Source organism: Podarcis gaigeae (assembly GCF_964106915.1).
Source record: "Podarcis gaigeae genome assembly, chromosome: 4".
Classification (NCBI taxonomy): Eukaryota; Metazoa; Chordata; class Lepidosauria; order Squamata; family Lacertidae; genus Podarcis; species Podarcis gaigeae.
Genome location: NC_139677.1, coordinates 24740866 through 24759247, shown reverse-complemented (window position 1 = coordinate 24759247; position 18382 = coordinate 24740866). Strand labels below are relative to the sequence as shown.

At 40.8% G+C, this 18382-nt stretch overlaps 2 protein-coding genes and 1 long non-coding RNA gene across 20 annotated transcripts in view; 2 read left to right on the top strand and 1 right to left on the bottom strand.

Moving 5' to 3' along the window:
- TMTC4 (transmembrane O-mannosyltransferase targeting cadherins 4) overlaps positions 1–6469 on the top strand; it is a 68286-nt gene extending 61817 nt beyond the window's left edge. For all 4 annotated transcript variants that reach the window (XM_083735282.1, XM_083735281.1, XM_083735283.1 and 1 more), the window contains 4 exons: positions 195–309; positions 439–551; positions 2176–2245; positions 2761–6469. In XM_083735282.1, the coding sequence (XP_083591408.1) occupies positions 195–309; positions 439–551; positions 2176–2245; positions 2761–2912 (450 nt within the window). In that variant the 3' untranslated portion in view covers positions 2913–6469. The remainder of the gene's footprint in view (positions 1–194; positions 310–438; positions 552–2175; positions 2246–2760) is intronic.
- Positions 5496–8041, bottom strand: LOC310842999. Its single transcript, XR_014563435.1, has 2 exons — positions 7912–8041; positions 5496–7785 (listed from the first exon to the last, which is right to left on the bottom strand). It is a non-coding gene; the product is annotated as an uncharacterized lncRNA (long non-coding RNA).
- Positions 8042–8543: 502 nt separating this feature from the next.
- Positions 8544–18382, top strand: part of GGACT (gamma-glutamylamine cyclotransferase) — a 48716-nt gene continuing 38877 nt past the window's right edge. For 12 of the 15 annotated variants that reach the window (XR_014563412.1, XR_014563413.1, XR_014563414.1 and 9 more), the window contains exon 1: positions 8544–8672. The gene's annotated coding sequence lies outside the window, so the exon portion shown is untranslated. Of the gene's footprint in view, positions 8673–9039; positions 9326–18382 lie in introns of those variants that run through there. The other 3 variants (XM_083735394.1, XM_083735393.1, XM_083735392.1) reach the window with 3 other exon arrangements.

The window sequence follows — 18382 nt, the reverse complement described above, 5'->3', positions numbered from 1 at the left end:
AATTGTTTTCAAGAGCTTGTCCCCAAAGTATAGCACTACTCACTATTGTTTTTTTCATATATACAGGGTTGGTTTTTTGCATAAAGTAATATAAGCAGGAGTGGGACTAGACAGGAGAGGAACTTGAGCACTGATCTAATTTATTCAGGACTACCGTTACTGTATTTGCTGTCATATTGTCGTCCGTGTTTCAGTATGCTGACCTCAATCGCCACATAGATGCATTGAATGCATGGAGGAATGCCACTGTTCTGAAACCACAACACAGTTTGGCTTGGAACAACATGATTATATTGCTTGATAATACAGGTACAGTAAGAATTACCCAGCGTTTAAATAAGTGATGCATTTATGCAGTTTTTGCCCTGCTTACGGTTTTGTGGAATAAAAACTAGTGTGCTATTCAGCACCCTTTCCTCTCTTTTCTTACGTTCCTAGGTAACTTAGCACAAGCTGAAGCTGTTGGAAGAGAGGCTTTGGAGTTAATACCCAATGATCATTCTCTTATGTTTTCACTGGCAAATGTATTGGGGAAATCACAGAAATATAAGGTAGTAAAATATTTCCAATCATAACTTTTGAATGAAATAATTATCTTAATTGTTTCTCCATTGTTCATAGACTGAATAGGTTCTCAAAAAATTTACAACTCACATTACAGACAAGTTGACGTGTTGTTCTGTAGGTACATGTGGCAAAATAGACGTGCACATTTCTAATGTGGTGGCATGTACATGTTGTCATGGCAAACTACTCTTGTATCGGGTTTACCACCTTTTATTCAAGGTCACCTGTGTTGAATAAAATATACTGCCTTCATCTGTAGACACACAGTAATGTTGTCAAAGAGCTGGGCATGTGGCTGGGTTTTCTGAACCTGCAGAGTTACCAGCCCTAGATTTCATGAACGTAGGAGAATAATTTCATTGATAATTCAGAGAGAAATAGGTAAAACATCAAAGAAAAGTAGCTATAGAAAAGAAAGGTTCAGTTGAACATGGATTCCCCAGTAATCTGAAGTTTTTATAGGCCAAATCCTCCTTTTTCAGATATGTCCTAAGAAGTAAGATAGCCTTTAGGGCCCTGGTCTGATCAACTCCTGGGTGCTAAACTAATTTACTTGATTCATCCCTAGCTGAGGTTCTTAGTGGTCCCCACAATCACATGAGATAGAAACACACACTCTGGGTATTATTCAGCTGACTTTTACTCATCCGTGCCTATACAGAAAACACTAGGTTCCTTACTGTGAACAAGTTCATGAGTTTGGTTTAGGGAGACAGGCAAGCAAGCGTGTTTTGCAGAAGAGTTCAGAAACCACATAAAAATATTTTTTATCTTATATGCAGCACATCTAAAAATCATCACTCAAATTGATAAATATAGAAATAAGCCAGGGTTTTTCCTGGAAAAAAACATTTAAATTAGAACCAGCACTTACCCTTGGATTATAAACAGACATAAAGCTGTGTTAAGTAGCCCTGTAATTATGTCTTCATCCACTGCATAGGAACATCTTTAAAAGTATTTTTAATCTCTTATCTGTTTAAATAATTGTTTTTCTTGAGTAATTGTAGAAATTTTGTATGCGTTGTTCAGAGTTGAATGATGTCATGCAAGAGGGATGTGTGAGCCTAGCAAAACTGAAAATGAATAATGAAAATATTTAGTGGTCTGAATCTTTGAAGCAAGTCACTTGAAAAACAAGTGAAAAGTTTTTTGTGGAGCGTTTTTTCTTTCTAGAAGTATTGTCTCCAAAGCAAAGCAGATAAGCCTTTAAAAATTGTTGGCTGTAATAAAAGTAGATTCATCTCATTGATTTTATTGGGATTAACTTCATTTTAACACAAATATGCAGGTTTTAAGTGGTGATTTGTGTGAGCATCCGGTTATAATGCAGTCTGCAAGTGTTTTTGTGTTCTTACTAGCACAGAAGTAATTACTGTTTAATTGACAGCAACTACCAGACAACAGCTGGATCAGGCTGTGAATTATATTGTATGTATATCCATTAGAGAGAAGTAGAAGTGTGAATGCACATGAAAAAAATATGGTGACATAATCACATTAATAGACCACAGAGCATGAGGTAATTGGTAGTGTTTGGTTGTACTTGACATTGTATGCACTACAGAAATAGCTTGTCCTGTTGATCTCTTTTTCTGAATTATTCAGGAATCTGAAGCTTTGTTCCACAAGGCAATTAAAGCCAATCCAACTGCAGCCAGTTACCATGGTAATTTGGGTAAGACATTTTACAGCTCCCCTAGTGCAAACTTTTAAAAAATCAGACACACTGCTTGTACTTCTTTTCATGTTAATTGTCTTAAAAACTACTGTTTTTAAGGCATTATTCTGCTGCCGAGATTTCTATTCTGCCTACTTGCTAAACAAATTGCCACCTAGAGAAAGGAGTTCCAAAAATGCAAAGCTCAATGCATTGTATAATAGACCAACCAGGCAGCACACTACAGCCCAGAGGTGGCTGCATGTCAGTGGTGGCAAATTGGCTCTTTTGTGCCATGCTTGCAAACCGCCATGAGCTCTCCTGATAAAAACAGCAATTTATGGCTCTAGCACAATCCACTCTTGTCATTCCCTGGCCTGCTCAGCTCCCAAACGTGTCCCCTCCAGCTGGCAACAGAGCAGGCTGCCACCATGCCGGCAGCCAACCAAATGTTTTAATGTTTTCTAAGTAATTGGCAAGATTGTCTGTCCTTCAACGATGTTGCTAACAAAAACTCCTCTTTGCTGTTTCAGCTGTGCTGTACCATCGCTGGGGAAATCTTGACTTAGCCAAGAAACACTATGAAATCTCTCTGAAGCTTGACCCCACAGCAGCTGGGACCAGGGAAAACTATAGTCTTTTAAAAAGGAAACTGGACCAACTGGGGAAAAAAGGCGATGTCTGAGGTTTCTTCTCAGGCTTTGAATGCGTACTGCATACCATTTATTGGCAACATGGCTACTAATCAGGGAGAGAAGCATTCAGTCATACTGTCATTTAAAAAACCACAACAATAACCCAATAATTATAGCACCAGCAACAAATACTCAAAATGTTTCATGAAGTCTAGTGGCAGAAGTAAATTTCTTTACAAAAAATAAAAAGCAACGCTGGTTTTGAAATTTTCATTTGGAGAACTGAAAGGTTTGTATTTATGCTTTCAGCTTTTTGACCCAATTTCAAAACCTGTTGAATATTTACATTCTTATACTCGGAGCACTTGTGCTGGTAGGGGCAACTTACTCAAATAAAAAGGAGGACATGTTCAAAATGCATGTAGCAGTGGAGTGTGAATGTACCACAGTACAATTATGTGGAAAAGAAATATAATTTATTTTGCCCGTGCATACATCTTACTGATGCAGGAATTCTGATGCAGAAGTGACCCAGTGAATTGCTGAGAGCACAAATGTTGGTTCGTTAATCTTTGGAGAGGCCATGCTTCAGAAACATGGGGGAGGGTGTTTGCTCTTCTGGCAGGATTTGCGCAATACACTGCTAATACACTTGGTAAGAACAGGATAGAATGAACCATTTTCAACAAATTATGGTGAATTGAGGATTGAAGTTTAATTCAAATTGTTTTTAGATTCAGAATCTATCCTTAGTTGCTGTTGTACAGCTTAAAGGTAGTGACTTGAATGGTCAAGCATCCCAAAGTAACCGTCAAGAGTACTTTAAACTGTAAAGCCTTTCATGTTTGGTAGTTTGCCCAGAATCTTGTAATGCTTCAGCTGGGCAGTGGTTATTACATTTTTAGATGTTTGATTAGGTTTTAATCTGCTGTCTTGTTGGTAGCAGCTTTCATTAGGGTATCAGTAGTTGAAATCCAAGTGGCATATGAAGGGTTCTTCAGTCTTCTCTGGGGATGATAGCAGACTTAATTTTTCTCTGTGGGTTAATAGTTCCTTAAAGAAGTGGCAGCCCAGTTAACATGTTCTAAAATCCTTCACATGGAACATCCCTAAGGGTGCAGCCAAGTGCAGCAAGAAATGTCTGATCTGGGCCATTGGAGCCTAAAGTAGTAAAGAGATGTGGTTGCGACATCTTTATTGGCAAAGAAAGGATTTATGTCAACATTGCACCCTAGATGCAATGTTGAGATATCCACCTGTGTAATCTTGACAGTCCCAGATAAACTACTGTTTTCCAGCTTTAGGGATTGCCTAAAGACCACTAACAGACAGGTACAGTTCACCTAAAAATCAATGATAGCATATCAGAAAAAGATCTGTTCTTCCATACTTCAATTTATTCTTGCTGCAGATTGGATTTTCCAGGAGCAAAGTCAAAATCAAATGTTGTCCTTTTTTGTCCTGCTACGTATATTGTGCAAGACAGATATTGCTGCATTAGAATCCTTCCCATATAGAGCATATTTCTCAGAATGGAAAGATCAGAATTGAGTTTCAAAAAAGAAAACTCTTCATACAATATATGTACCAGTTGGTGCACTTAGCTTTGGCAGCTATCTTGTTATGGATTCAGTACCACCCTTAAAACACGGATGCACATGGACCCAATCTAGCCCCTAGAGCTGGAGACAAAGATCCAACCACTGGACAGCATGCACATCCTGAATTGATTAGGATTTGCAACTGCTCCCAATATGTTCTAAATGTATCAGTCCCTTGAATAAAATAGTTTTAACTGTTGTAATACACAGGATGCTGACAGTCTTGCTATATGGAATATTATAAAATAATGTGAATGACCCCAATAAGAACATGGTGTTGATGTATTTATACATACACAAGAAAAAAGTGTACAAACTATAAATAGAAATCATTTCCACTGCTTGTTTTATGTTTTGTTTTTTAATGATTCAGCCATTTCCTCTAACAAACAGTGCTTACAGACCATTTTCTCAGATGGGATAAGATTTTAATAATAGTTCAATGTTTGAATATTGTTGATGTCTGATGTAATTAATTGTCTGATTCATTACTATTGCCTGCAGTTTACATATGATGCTTATCCCTGTTGGCCTGCACTATTTGTTTGGTATGAACATAGTGAGTTAATATTTTATGTAGAGCATGAAACATTTCTTTAAATTTACTTTTTTTGTTAACAGCCTGGAAATGTTTGGATCTCCTGATTTGAAAGCATATGTAAAGTAGATCAGCATTTTCTAGACTTTTGTTGGTATAATAATACTTGAAATTAACGTGTCTCCTAGCTGTCAGCTCTGTCATGTGAATGTAACTACAAAACATTGCCTAGGCAAACTTTTTGCATAGTGTCCTAAAGGCTACTTCACATATTATGCAGAGGCAACCTTAGCTATACAACCAAGCCTAAACTTGACATGGAGCTGCAACCAACTCTGACAAATATAGTATGTTGTTACATTCATATGTGGCATTTTTCCGTGTATGCTTATGGCATATTGTGTGTATATGTATTTTTGGGAGGGCAGAATGGTGATGTGTGAAGTGATCCTACTTTTGAAAATGATCATTAAATGTCAGACAGATTGCTATAATTCAGTTTTAGAATTTTATTTTAAATTTAGAAACATTATAAAAAGTCTTTAAAAATATACAGTAATACGGCTTTAAAAAATATACAGTAGTAAATGGCTAAGTCACACAAAGAGTAAACCCACTGTAATCAAGGTGGTTAGTTAGTTATGACTACAAATCCATTGATTTTAATGGTACTATTCTAACTTAGTCAGATACCACCCATAAGAAGAAGAAAATTTCAGTCTCTTCCTACCACCCCTGCTATACGCTTAGCAAAGGCATACATGTCTCTTAACATTCAAAAGCCATGAAGGCAAAAGTGAGCTGTGTGCCGTTTTAGGCTGCTGGGCTGATAATATCCAACATAGTTTGATCCTCTGCAACCCAGTTCAATTCAACTCACCTGCATGTCACCAGAGTACTTAGGATTACATGTAAGGTGGCAATCCTAGACATACTTGCCTAGGAATAAGTCCTGTGGAACTTCCTTCTGAGTAAACAGATGTTGAATGGGGCTGTTTGTTTGGAAAGCTGGAACCGGATCTTTTGAAATTGTAGTGCAAATTCTGAGGTTAAAACTCTTTTGAAAATAGTGAATAAGCAGTGACTGCTGCCTACTAAATCTACTTACTAAAAAGCGGAGTGCACAGAAGATTGTTTCATTTCTGTGATACAAGGTTTGTCATAAGCATCTACACTTTTGTAAGCACAAACAAATATGGGCTTTATACTGAAATAATTGTTTTAGAACTCAACAAAAGATTTGTAGCCAATTTGGTGTTATGTCCAATGAATGTCAGCCTCTGATGTATTATAAATTTCTTTGGGGCCTATTAAACTGTATGGCTGGATAATAATAAAAAGTGAGGACTTTGAAGACAATGGGTAGCAACTGATGTTTTAGTTCTTGATAATGACATTGAATTTTAATGAATACATTCCAGTTTCTTTTATAAGACAACATTTGTAATAAAACCTCATCTGTTCTTTGGCTGTTGTGGATTTTATAAGAGTAAAAATAAAACCTGCTCAATAACAACAATAAAAGTAATGTTTCAGAAAGGGCAGTGGCAATGCATCAAATGGAAAAGGGGGAAAGCACTTTTTTCTAAATAGCTGTGGTTGTTTTGTTGTTTAACTTTGAAACATTAATACAACTGGGAGCACCTGCTTTGAGCAGAGCTGGGGGGTCGGGGCGTATGCTAAAATCTTTATCCACATGAAGTTTTGGTGCTCAAATTTGGCTTCTCCTCTGCAGCTGCTTTCCTACACCAAGTGGGGGGTATATATATTGTCCCCTCACTTAGTTTGATCCTCTCTAGCACAATACTTGTTTATGGTCTGCTTTTTAGTGTAATAGCAACTCTGTATCTGGCCTGCCCTATGGCTCTCGTGATGTCTACACATAAAGATTGGGGTAGGCCAGAGCCTGTGCCCTCCAGCTGATGTTAGGTAGTTCAGGTGATGAATATTTGGATAAAATAAGTCTAGGAGAAAACTTGTCAGATTGCCATTACTCAAACTTAGAGAGAATTTTTTTCACAATCTTGACAAGGATGAAAATCACTTTGGCATGAAGCTTAAATTAGCTTGTACATACAATAGTTTTTGATAAGAGATTTGAGATCTGCACTTCATAAAACTTAGCTCTGATTCTCCCCCAATTCATCTTATATTAAGTACATATAGATATGGCCCAAAGGCAGCAAGCAAGGATCAAGGCCCTCTATATGTTACTATAGTTTCTAAGTGTCTGTTGAACATCCTACAGGGAGAGTATCTCGAAATCTGCGGAAAGATACTATTCTCACCCCCCAATATCTCAAGCGTGCATTTGGTTGGTGAGAATCTTGAAGAACCTGTTGTTCCAGACTGTTGTTCTGTTTTGTTTTAAGATAGGTTGTTTTAAGGTAGGTTGTTTTTTTGTTTTAAGATTTTGATACTGCAACCCCAACTGCAAAATTAGTTATAAAGTGGCAATTCCACCCTGCTCAGTCCTAGCCTCCCAACCCTCTCTTCCTAAGGCTAGCACTAACTAGAAAGCTGCGGTTTCCACCTTCTTCTTGTAATGTGAAGAAATTCAACAGGTGTAGTTAGTTGCTCAGCCCTGCATCTCCACGATGGACCGTAGTTTGGAAGTCTCCAATCCTACGAGAATTAAAGCCAGAGGGTCCCTGGTCAGAAGGCAAAGTGGCAAGTCTGTAAGAAGGTGCACAGCAGGCAGAAATCCAACAGGCACAGCAGCCTTTCCAACATAGCGATTGTGGAGTTTCTGAGTAAGCATTTCTGGCAGCAATGCAATAATTCCTGTGGAAAACCACTTAGTGAGTAGCTTAAGAGATTTTTTTAAAAAGCGGTTTATATATATATTTTTTAATTCATAAAAAATCTTAACACGTAACATGCAAGCTTCACAAAAGTCAGTGAACTTACCTCCCAAGTGAGCAGACATAGGTACGGGGTTGCCACATATATTGGGTGAAACGACCGGCTCTTGCCCGCTGCCCTTCAGTGAAGAAAGTTATCGAGCCGTTCGGCCTTTCCTTCGCCTGCTTTTCCCGCCACACTGCGCAGGCGCGCGGTTGCCTAGACAACGGCGGCTTTCCTCGCCGCCTTCTTTCCTCCGGTCGTTCCTCCTTCCGCTAATTCTGTCACGTTGAAGAAACGTGACGTCAATCACCTCTTGGAAAAGGCGGGAGTAAGAGCTCGCCGAAGGCGCCCACAGAGCTGGACAGCTGAAGAGTGATAACCAACTTCCCAGCTTCCGGCTCGATTTAGCCCTAATTTCCAGCGCTAGATGGCGCAGTCTCAGCTCCGTTGAGTTCATTGGGACTTGGGGTGACAGCTCCTACTGTCACAAATAGGAGCGTCATAAATCAATCCTCCCTCGGCTTCGGCTCCCTTTCCTCCTCGTGAAATGTTGGGAAGATAGTGGCGTTTTGGCGCTGCAGTTTTGTAAAGGTTTAAAAAGTCAAAAGACCGTTCCCCCCCCTCACAGAATGAGCATCGACCCCGTCTTCAGCACGTGAAATGGCAACTCTAAACGAACTCTCTGTAGAGAACGCCGAGCAGCCCCGCCCACTCCCTCAGGTTCTAAAGGGCAACGGCGCACTCCGGAAGCGGCCGGAGCAAGCTTGTGCGATTGGCAAGCGCACTAGGACCCGGGCTCTAAACACGGCTGTTCAAACTGGCGGGTGAGCTTCTTTCTTCAAACGGCTTGCCGCCTTTTTTAAACATGCGAGCGCGAGGGAAGAAGTGGGAGACCCTTATAGGTTATTGTAAAAGGTTATTGGTTAAAAGCGAGGTCATGTGATGTTGGGCTTGGGATAGGAAAAGAAGGCGCGCGCAGTTTCTCTCTTCTCACTCTCCCCCCCCCCCCCGCCTAACTCTTTTAGTCAACCGTTTTCTTTCAGGCGTTGGCTTTTAAATCGGCGCGCGCCAGCTGGGGCGCGCGGGTGGGGGGGATCACGTGAGAGGAGGAGGAAAGCCAGATTGGTTGGCGCCTCATGGAACCTGTCGTGGGGCGAGCGTCGGATTCTCTCGAGGGTTGTAGAAGATAGAGAGTCGCTTGTTTGCCTCAACCGGCTCGCAGCTGCGCAGAGCAGATCCCATCTTTTTAGACGCGGATACACCCGCATACGTTCCGCTGCATTTAGAAGCGCCCGAGTTACGATATCGACCTGCTTTGCATGCGCAGTTTCCTGTTAAAACTGTGTTATTCGCGATGTAATTGGATGCGTGTCAAGGCCTTCTTTTTGCACGCTCGTTCACTGCTGCAAGGACGTTACGACTGACACACGTGCGTTTTTTTCCTATTCCCTATGATAGTAGCTTTCTGCTGCTTTAGGTACCTTGGCTTTTGACTATGAATATATAAAACCACTGAATTATTTGCAAGGGTTTTGTTTTTTTATAGCTGTGTTTGTTTGGGGGGGGGGGGTTAAAACGTGCTTCATTTTCTCCAGTGAAAGATTAAGGCAACCTAAAGCCCGGGGGCCGGATGCAGCCCAATCGCCTTCTCAATCCGGCCCGTGGACAGTCCGGGAATCAGCGTGTTTTTTACATGAGTAGAATGTGTTCTTTTATTTAAAATGTATCTCTGGGTTATTTGTGGGGCATAGGAATTTGTTCATATTTTTTTTCCAAAATATAGTTCGGCCCACCAGTCTGAGGGACAGTGGTGCCCACGGCTGAGAAAGATTGCTGACCCCTGGTTTAATGAGACCATGTAGTGCCTTATAGCTAGATTTTTAGCAGGTAACGTCAACTGAGCGTTGAACAGAATGTCAAACACACACACACACCCCACCCAAAAGGGAAGGTTCCTCTCCAACCTTACACTTTAGTCAGGCCGAAAACGTGAAAGGCAGCAGGACTTGTGCTTGTTGTTGTCATTTAGTCATGTCCGACTCTTCGTGACCCCTTGGACCAGAGCACGCCAGGCGCTTCTGTCTTCCACTGCCTCCCGCAGTTTGGTCAAACTCATGCTGGTAGCTTTGAGAACACTGTCCAACCATCTCGTCCTCTGTCGTCCCCTTCTCCTTGTGCCCATCTTTCCCAACAGCAGGGTCTTTTCCAGGGAGTCTTCTCTTCTCATGAGGTGGCCAAAGTATTGGAGCCTCAGCTTCAGGATCTGTCCTTCCAGTGAGCACTCCGGGCTGATTTCCTTCAGAATGGATAGGTTTGGTTTGGTCTTCTTGCAGTCCATGGGACTCTCAAGAGTCTCCTCCAGCACCATAATTCAAAAGCATCAATTCTTCAGCGGTCAGCCTTCTTTATGGTCCAGCTCTCACTTCCATACATCACTAATAGTTTGCCATAATTGCCATTGCTACACAACAAAGGGACTTGTAGTGCTACAGTGGTACCTCAGGTTAAGAACTTAATTCGTTCTGGAGGTCCGTTCTTTACCTGAAACTGTTCTTAACCTGAAGCACCACTTTAGCTAATGGGGCCTCCTGCTGCCTTTGCGCCGCTGGAGCAAGATTTCTGTTCTCATCCTGAAGCAAAGTTCTTAACCTGAGGTACTATTTCTGGGTTAGCGGAGTCTGAAACCCGAAGCATCTGTAACCTGAAGTTTCTGTAACCCAAGGTACCACTGTATATATTTTCAAGAGAAAGCTAACATAACATTGTGCAAAGTTTAATTCTAGATGTTGTTTTAAAAAGTTGTTAGCCCTTACAGAGACAATGAAAAAGATGGCTCAGAATCAAATGGCAAGTTGTGGGTAGGGATGCAGACGGAGAGGGGAATGTTTAGGGAGTTGTAGTGACTGAACATTTGCAGTAAGCACAATATTTATGGCTCCATCTGTCAGCATTAGTCTTGTAATACAAACTTCGAGATCAACTCAGGTAGTTGTAACATAAGCAAGCACTTTCAGCTGTGAACCTGATTGGTTTATTTCACAACAGTAACTGTTTTTTGTCTTTTGTATAACTGCCAGCCACAACCACAGTTGGAACAGAGTTTACTTGAATTTATTGTTTCAAGTTGTCTGATTTTTTTTTTTCATTATTGCAATTCTTTCCCCTGGGAATCATATCCATAGATTTGTGTTTTTGATCCTAGCAGTGTTATATGGTTTGTGTATTTATTGCAGAAATTTTATATTTGTATCTGGTTTGGATTTGATCATCCTCCTTTAGTTGGGCCTTCTTTCTCTGTTTAGCTTTTAACAGACCTTAAAACCAAGGTATGGCAGACTACTGAATCTGGTATTTGGTCTTTTGGTGATTGGATACCAATTTGTGGAGTAAGATGGTCTGTTGCCTTTTCTAATATGTGGTGCAGAACCTACATTCTCAGTTGGGTGCTCTGGACAGTTAATTAAATGATGAGTATGATGTGTTGCCACTTGCCTTGTAGGATAATGCCGTGTGGTACCCTCCAGGTGTTGTTGGACTCAAGAGCATAGCTGGGGGGCAGGGCAGGGAGAGGCAGCTGTCCTCCTAAATCAATATAAATCAATATAAATAACTGAGGTTCTACTTCCCCTAACAAAAGGCCTGCCCCCCTAACAAAAATCCTAAACCTATGGTTGGCCTACAGCTCCTAGCCCCAGACAACATGGCTGATGGTCAGAGACTATAGGAGTTGCAGTCCAGCAGCATCTGGAGGGCACCACATTGGTAATACATCTGGTTTCAGGCATGTATTGGCATGCAAATTGTAATACTGCATATCTCAAGACCTTGTCTGTATTATATCTTTTAGAGAATTCTGATGTGCCTCTTGCTAATTAATCCCTTAGCATTCCTTGGGGATCATCAAGGGTGTACTGCACAGAAGCCTATGCAGTACTTCAAACTTCTTGCACTCATTACTCCCTGCACTTTTGAGTTTTTTAAATACATAATTTCTGTGAATGAATTGTGTCCTTGGGATAGCCTTGCAGAGGACAATTTTTGTGTGTGTGTTTATATGGAGTCTGTATACCTGTATGTCACAGGGCAGCTTGAGATCTGGAAGCAACTTGTCTAGCAGGAATACCTGTTTCGTCCTTGGCAAGTGACTAACCTAACTGCAAGGTTATCTTAAAGGCATAGGTGTGTGACATGCATAGCCATATCGCTAGGAACATGAGAACTTGTATCATGTCCAGTCAGACTGGTCCATCTAGCTTAGTATTGCTATATACTAGTGGCAGCTGCTCTCCAGGGTTTCAGATAGGAGTTTTTCCTAGTCCTACTTGGAGATGCTGGGGATTGAAGCTGTGGCCTTCTGCTTGGCAAGCAGTTACTGTAATACTGAGCTATGGTTCTCTTCCACATTCTTGGATATTGAAGTATTTTTCTGGCAGCAACCCATCACATTGCTGTTGCAACTGTATATTAACAAGTGTATGTGCTCTGACAGGTCTAACAAGATTACATTGGTGACTGAGAGCTTATTCAACTGTTTGGCTATATATCTTGTCCTTATTCTGTAGCTAGTCTGTTTAATTTTGCATACTTCTTTTTATGGTTGCTGGACACTGATATCCTTCACAAAGGCTGTATTTGGATGTAATGCTAACCATTGTTTAGTGTTCTGAGAGTGAACCACAGGCTTCTGTGCACACGCACACATCCTTTCTCTTTGGCATACACAGGAAGACCATCAGAAGTGTTCTTTTCAGATTAACCACAGATTAAATTGTGGTTAATTTTTACATTTGAAACAAGCCTACTTCATAAACCTTGGAACCTAACCCTTGTGTAAGATGCAGTTCCCTTGTACCCCAAAGGGTGAATGGATTAATAAGAAAGGCTTTTATTCAGTTTGTTCTACATTTGACACTAACTATATAAAGAAGCATATAAACCTTTAATAATCTTAAATTTCTATCTCCAAGCAAGCATAAACAGTTGTTTAGTGGTATTGAGAATAAAACTGAAATACTGTACTGCAAGGTAGCCACTGGATTATGGTGCAAAGTTGAACTATACAGGAACAGATTAGTATAAAATATGGTTTTGTAAAGAAAGAAACTTGAACATCCACATTTAAACAAAAGTTAGTAATGAATTAATTGTTACTAACCTCTCTGTCGTAATAAGAAGTTGTGATAATAGGGAGCAGTTGTTTTATAAGATGGCACTGTACCATCTTAATCCATTTGGTAGGAAAACCATGGGATAGATATTTTATTTTCTTTGGAGTTGTGGTTTGACCTGCCCCCGCATCTCACAGCAAGCAGTGGACAAAAATGTGGTGGGGGTGGGAGCAAGCCGGACACATATCCCAAAGACTTGCAGTCGGCCAAACATAATGGGGAAGCCATGGAAGAAGTAGAATGTTAACTGAACATTACATTATTTATGTGAACTATGTTTCAAAGAAGAAATTGGGCTAAAACCATCTTGTTAGGTCCAGACATGAAGATAAGGGAAAATATAGGAGATTCAGAATTATTAAGGTGACTAGCTAACAGAGGAAGGAAAGAAATAGCCTAGAGTTGCAACTGATTTCAGCTGCCACTGGGCAAAGTCCAGTATTTGGGCTTGGTAAACAGGATTATTGATGCAGTGAGCTTGTGATAGAAGAGTCCATGAAACAGAATAAGAAACCTAAAACATTACTTGAGTTTTGAGAATTTTTCTGTAGTTCTGAGACAGGACATAACATAGTGATGAAGCAAAATACATTATTTGTGGTGATCTTGCAGGGCTATGACTGCTGTGCCCTTTAGCAGTGAATTCATTTTGCCCAGAGGAAGACACTCTTGAATGAAGACTCTTTTTCCAAACAGCACTATACGGTGGTACCTCGGGTAAAGTACTTAATTCGTTCCGAAGGTCCATTCTTAACCTGAAACTGTTCTTAACCTGAAGCACCACTTTAGCTAATGGGACCTTGCGCTGCGGAGCACGATTTCTGTTCTCAACCTGAAGCAAAGTTCTTAACCCGAGGTACTATTTCTGGGTTAGTGAAGTCTGTAACCTAAAGCGTATGTAACCTGAAGCATATGTAACCCGAGATACCCCTGTATTTGCTTCCACAGCCATGAGTGCATGGCTTATCTGTTTAAAGCTCTGCTGAGTCCCTCTCCAACTCTTTATCTCAGCATCTGGATGCAGATGCATCTTTTTTGAAAGAGATATAAAACATAGTTGCTTAAAATAAGCTCTCCTTTAGGTTAACTGCCAGCTATCAAATGCTAGTCTCAACAGAAATGTATGTCACGGCATCAGAATACTGCTGAAGTATAGAGAACTACAAGGAAGTTCACAGCTGATAGGTAGCCACTGAAAAGACCTCTGTACTTGATGTTCAGACATGATACATTGATAGTATTGAGATAATGTTCTCATTTGTAAAGAGATTAGAGTGTATCACATTGATTTGAGAGGAAGTCCCCCAAAAGGCAGGTGCTCTAATCCAAATTATTTTATTTAACCCAGATTACATTATTTAAAGACCTTACTAGTTGATATAAAACCAACAGAAATCTTGTGGTGAATTGAACTTCAGAAAGACGGTCCTCTTTACAACAGAATCCCTATATTTGAGTTGCACGCTAGGGAGAAACATGTATCTGTTCGAACAGATTTCACTTCTAGTTCTTGGAAGACTGGACATAGCATGGGATTTTTTTGTGCAAATATGGGGTCTCAGGGATAATGGAGATGTAATGAAGTTGCCGTTAGGATTTTGTACACATCACATTTTAAATATACCTTACTGTTATTGATATGCATGTCTTCAGAAATGATTTGATACTGTTAGCCCCTTGTGGGTTCCTTGACCCATAAGGCAAGCTAGAAATGAAGTAAACAATTAACCTGTTTCAGATTCAATGCATCAAATAAGCCATCTGATGTTGGACAGTTGCAGAGGTATGGGTTGTTAACCAGCCTGTTAAGTACAATTTAGGCCAGTCTTATAGGTATTGCCCAGTGTTATCACCCCAGTAGTTGCAATGCTGTTTGTTTTCACAAACCAGAACTTCATCGTTTTGGAGTGGACGACTGCTGAGAGGAGACTCTAACCTCTTGATTTCAAAGGGGCCGTGGCTTCCACTGGTGCCTCCCTGGCTAATGTAAGAAAGGTGTTTTGCCATAAACGGTTCTGAGGTATTTGGTGAGGTTGGAGAGAGGTCGGCCCAAGCAGGAAGCCCGTTGTCTGCCCTGTAAAGAAAATAGCAAGTTACAAAATGAAAGCATCAAAGAACCAACAGGATGCAGTCCCAGGAGTCTCTTCTGGCATGTGGGTCCTCCTTGAAAGTTAGTACTGAGTGAAGAGTGACCTTAAAACTCACTTTATTCAAACAGACTAAGCTCAGGTTTAAAGTTCAAGACATTTTGTTTTTTCACCTGTTTCCTACAGTTTTCAGAAACTTCTGAAGAATTAATGTGTAACTATATCTGGTCCCTGAGCCAACAGTGAGGACTCTCTCTTTTTTTTTTTTTTTTTGCCAAGGGAAAATACGATGCTATATTGTATTGTACGAACCTTTCAATTCTAACATGTCTGGAACCACCAGAATAATGTACATAGGATCTACACGAATTGGAATGATTTGTCAAATGATTTTGAGTACAATGTAATACTATCCTTTTGAGACATTTAATGTGACTAGGCCAAAATGAAGGCATCCATGGGTGTAACCTGGTGGGGGGCAGCTGTCCCCCAATCAATCAAAACCAATACAAATTAATACAAATATGAGGGCCTGCCCCCCCCCCCACAAAAGCCTCCCAATCCTCTAACAAAAATCCTGACCGTTAGGTCCAGTCGTTCAGGACTCTGAGGTTGTGACGCTCATCTTGCTCTATAGGCCGAGGGAGCCGACGTTTCCCTGCAGACACTTTTTCCGGGTCATGTGGCCAGCGTGAGTAAGCCGCTTCTGGTGAACCAGAGCCGCGCACGGAAACACCATTTACATTCCCACCAAAGCGGTACCTATTTATCTACTTGCACTTTGACATCTACTCCATATCTGTTTTTGGTATTCTAGAACAGAATTCAGGATGGTGCTAACTAGACGGACAGAGGCAGGTTCAGTGTCCACCCCAGGGATGTCTCTGGTTAGATCCTCTCCCCTTAAGCAAATGTTGCTGTTCACTTCTCTAGGAGAAGTAAGGAGTTGCATTTGGGGACAGATTAAGGCAAAATCTTCTCTCTCCGCACAGTGAGTGGTCTGGGCTTACTGAGTGAGAGCTCCTGTGGGGTGTGTGATGCTGTGTAGAGGGTGCCACAGCCACACTGCACTCCACAAGGGTCTTTGCAACATATAAACACTTTCTTGGTTTGCACTCCACTTTTGCTGGCTCATCTGTATCAGCCACTTCTCAGTGTTTTAGTGTACAGTAAGGCTGCAACTTTTTGCAAGTCCCACCCCACCCCCTGGACATCTACCCCCTTTTATTTTATGCCAAGTACATAAAGCTGAATGTGTGCAAGTTAAATGCACATACGTTGCGAGTGTACTGTACATGAGGGCCACAAAATGGAAACCCAAGGCAGAGCTAGGCAATGGAGAGCTGGCTTGTATGTCAGTGGCTCTCTTTAAGTTAGGAACATAAGAACACAGTAATCTATCTTAAACCAAGGCAAACCACAGGTCCATCCAGGTCAGTATTGTCCACACTGGCTGGCAGTGGTTCTTCAGGGTTTCAGACAGTATATTTCCAGTCCTGCCAGATGCCAGGAATAGTACCTGGGACCTTCTGCATGCAAAGCAGATATTCTGCCACTGAGCTACACTCATATTCAGCTCTGTGGGACAGTATAAATATACTAAACTGGAACAAAGAGAGAGAATCTACTTTTCTGAAGACACAGGGATCTGCCACCAGTGGAGTGCAGCCATTTATTTTCTCCAGTGTATGTGAGTCGCTGCCACATGTACAGGACTGTATATAGACATTCTCTTCCACATATACTGCTGGCCCTCTGCTAACTGAAAAATAAGTAAAGCGCATTCAAATTAGTGTTTTTAAAACAAAATCATATATATATGATAGGATTTTGTTTTAAAAACACTAATTTGAATGAAAAGTGGGATTTACATATGTGTGTGTGTGTGTGTGTGTGTGTGTGTGTGTGTGTAAATCCCACTTCATAGAATTACACTCCCACTAGTTCTGTAAATGTAAATCTTAACAACAACCCTGTAAGGTAATAAGCTTTTATTATCATTTATTGTGGCAGGTGGGGTTTGAAGGTAGTGGTTTGCTTAAAGCTGCCTAAGAGGTTGTGACAGGTTAGACTGAAACAGTCTTCACACTGTGCAGTCTTGGGTACTATACCACCTCTCATATTACATAGATATATATTTAGCCAGCCCCTCCAAAAAGAAATCACTAGTAGAAATTAACGATTAAACTATCTAGTTAAAATAAATGTACAGACTGAAATGTACAGTTGGCCTGGCTGGGGGATCCTTGTTGTGTTTGCCAAGGGTGTTCTCAAGTCGCGCAATATGCCTTTACGTTCTGTCATTTTTTGCATCCCCTTTTAAAAATATAGTCCTAAGCAAATCAGCTGTACCAACAATTGGATAGGCTGTCAGTCGTAGTTAAAAGAAATCGCTTGAAGAGATGACATACAGATTTCACTCATTTTCCCAGGATATTAAACTTTAATGACTGCACTATGAATATTTCATGACAGTATCTTTTTGAATAGGTTGTTTTGTCCTGGAGGATATTGTACATTATAAAGCCTGATTTCTCTCTAGGCGAAATTGGTGAAGTGTTGGAACATCAACTTTCGATCTTTGATTACAAGGAAAAGCACATTTTATTTCAGCCATTATGAAGCCTGATATTGGGGGGTGGAGAGTTGTTTTGTTTTTTGACAGCTCATATGAAACTCAGTATTAAATACTATTCTTTATTTTTGCCACAAGGTGGCTAAATAACCTTCGAATGCTGGTGAAAGGGTTGTTTTATACAAATGACTGCAGAAAATGAAGGTTTCAAAGTTTGTCTGATTTCTTTGGAATCAGTCTGTTACTTTTGAATAGCATATGAAATATTTGCATAGCCATTAGCAAAAAATCCCAAAAGCTGCACTGTTGTTAAGATAAAGGTAAAGGTACCCCTGACCGTTAGGTCCAGTCGTTCAGGACTCTGAGGTTGTGACGCTCATCTTGCTCTATAGGCCGAGGGAGCCGACGTTTCCCTGCAGACACTTTTTCCGGGTCATGTGGCCAGCGTAAGCCGCTTCTGGTGAACCAGAGCCGCGCACGGAAACACCATTTACATTCCCACCAAAGCGGTACCTATTTATCTACTTGCACTTTGACATGCTTTCAAACTGCTAGGTTGGCAGGAGCTGGGATCGAACAACGGGAGCTCACCCCGTCGCGGGGATTCGAACCGCCGACCTTCTGATTGGCAAGCCCTAGGCTCTGTTGTTAGGACCACCTAAAATAGCACAAACCAGTTAGCAAGTTTTTATGTTCCCTGCACA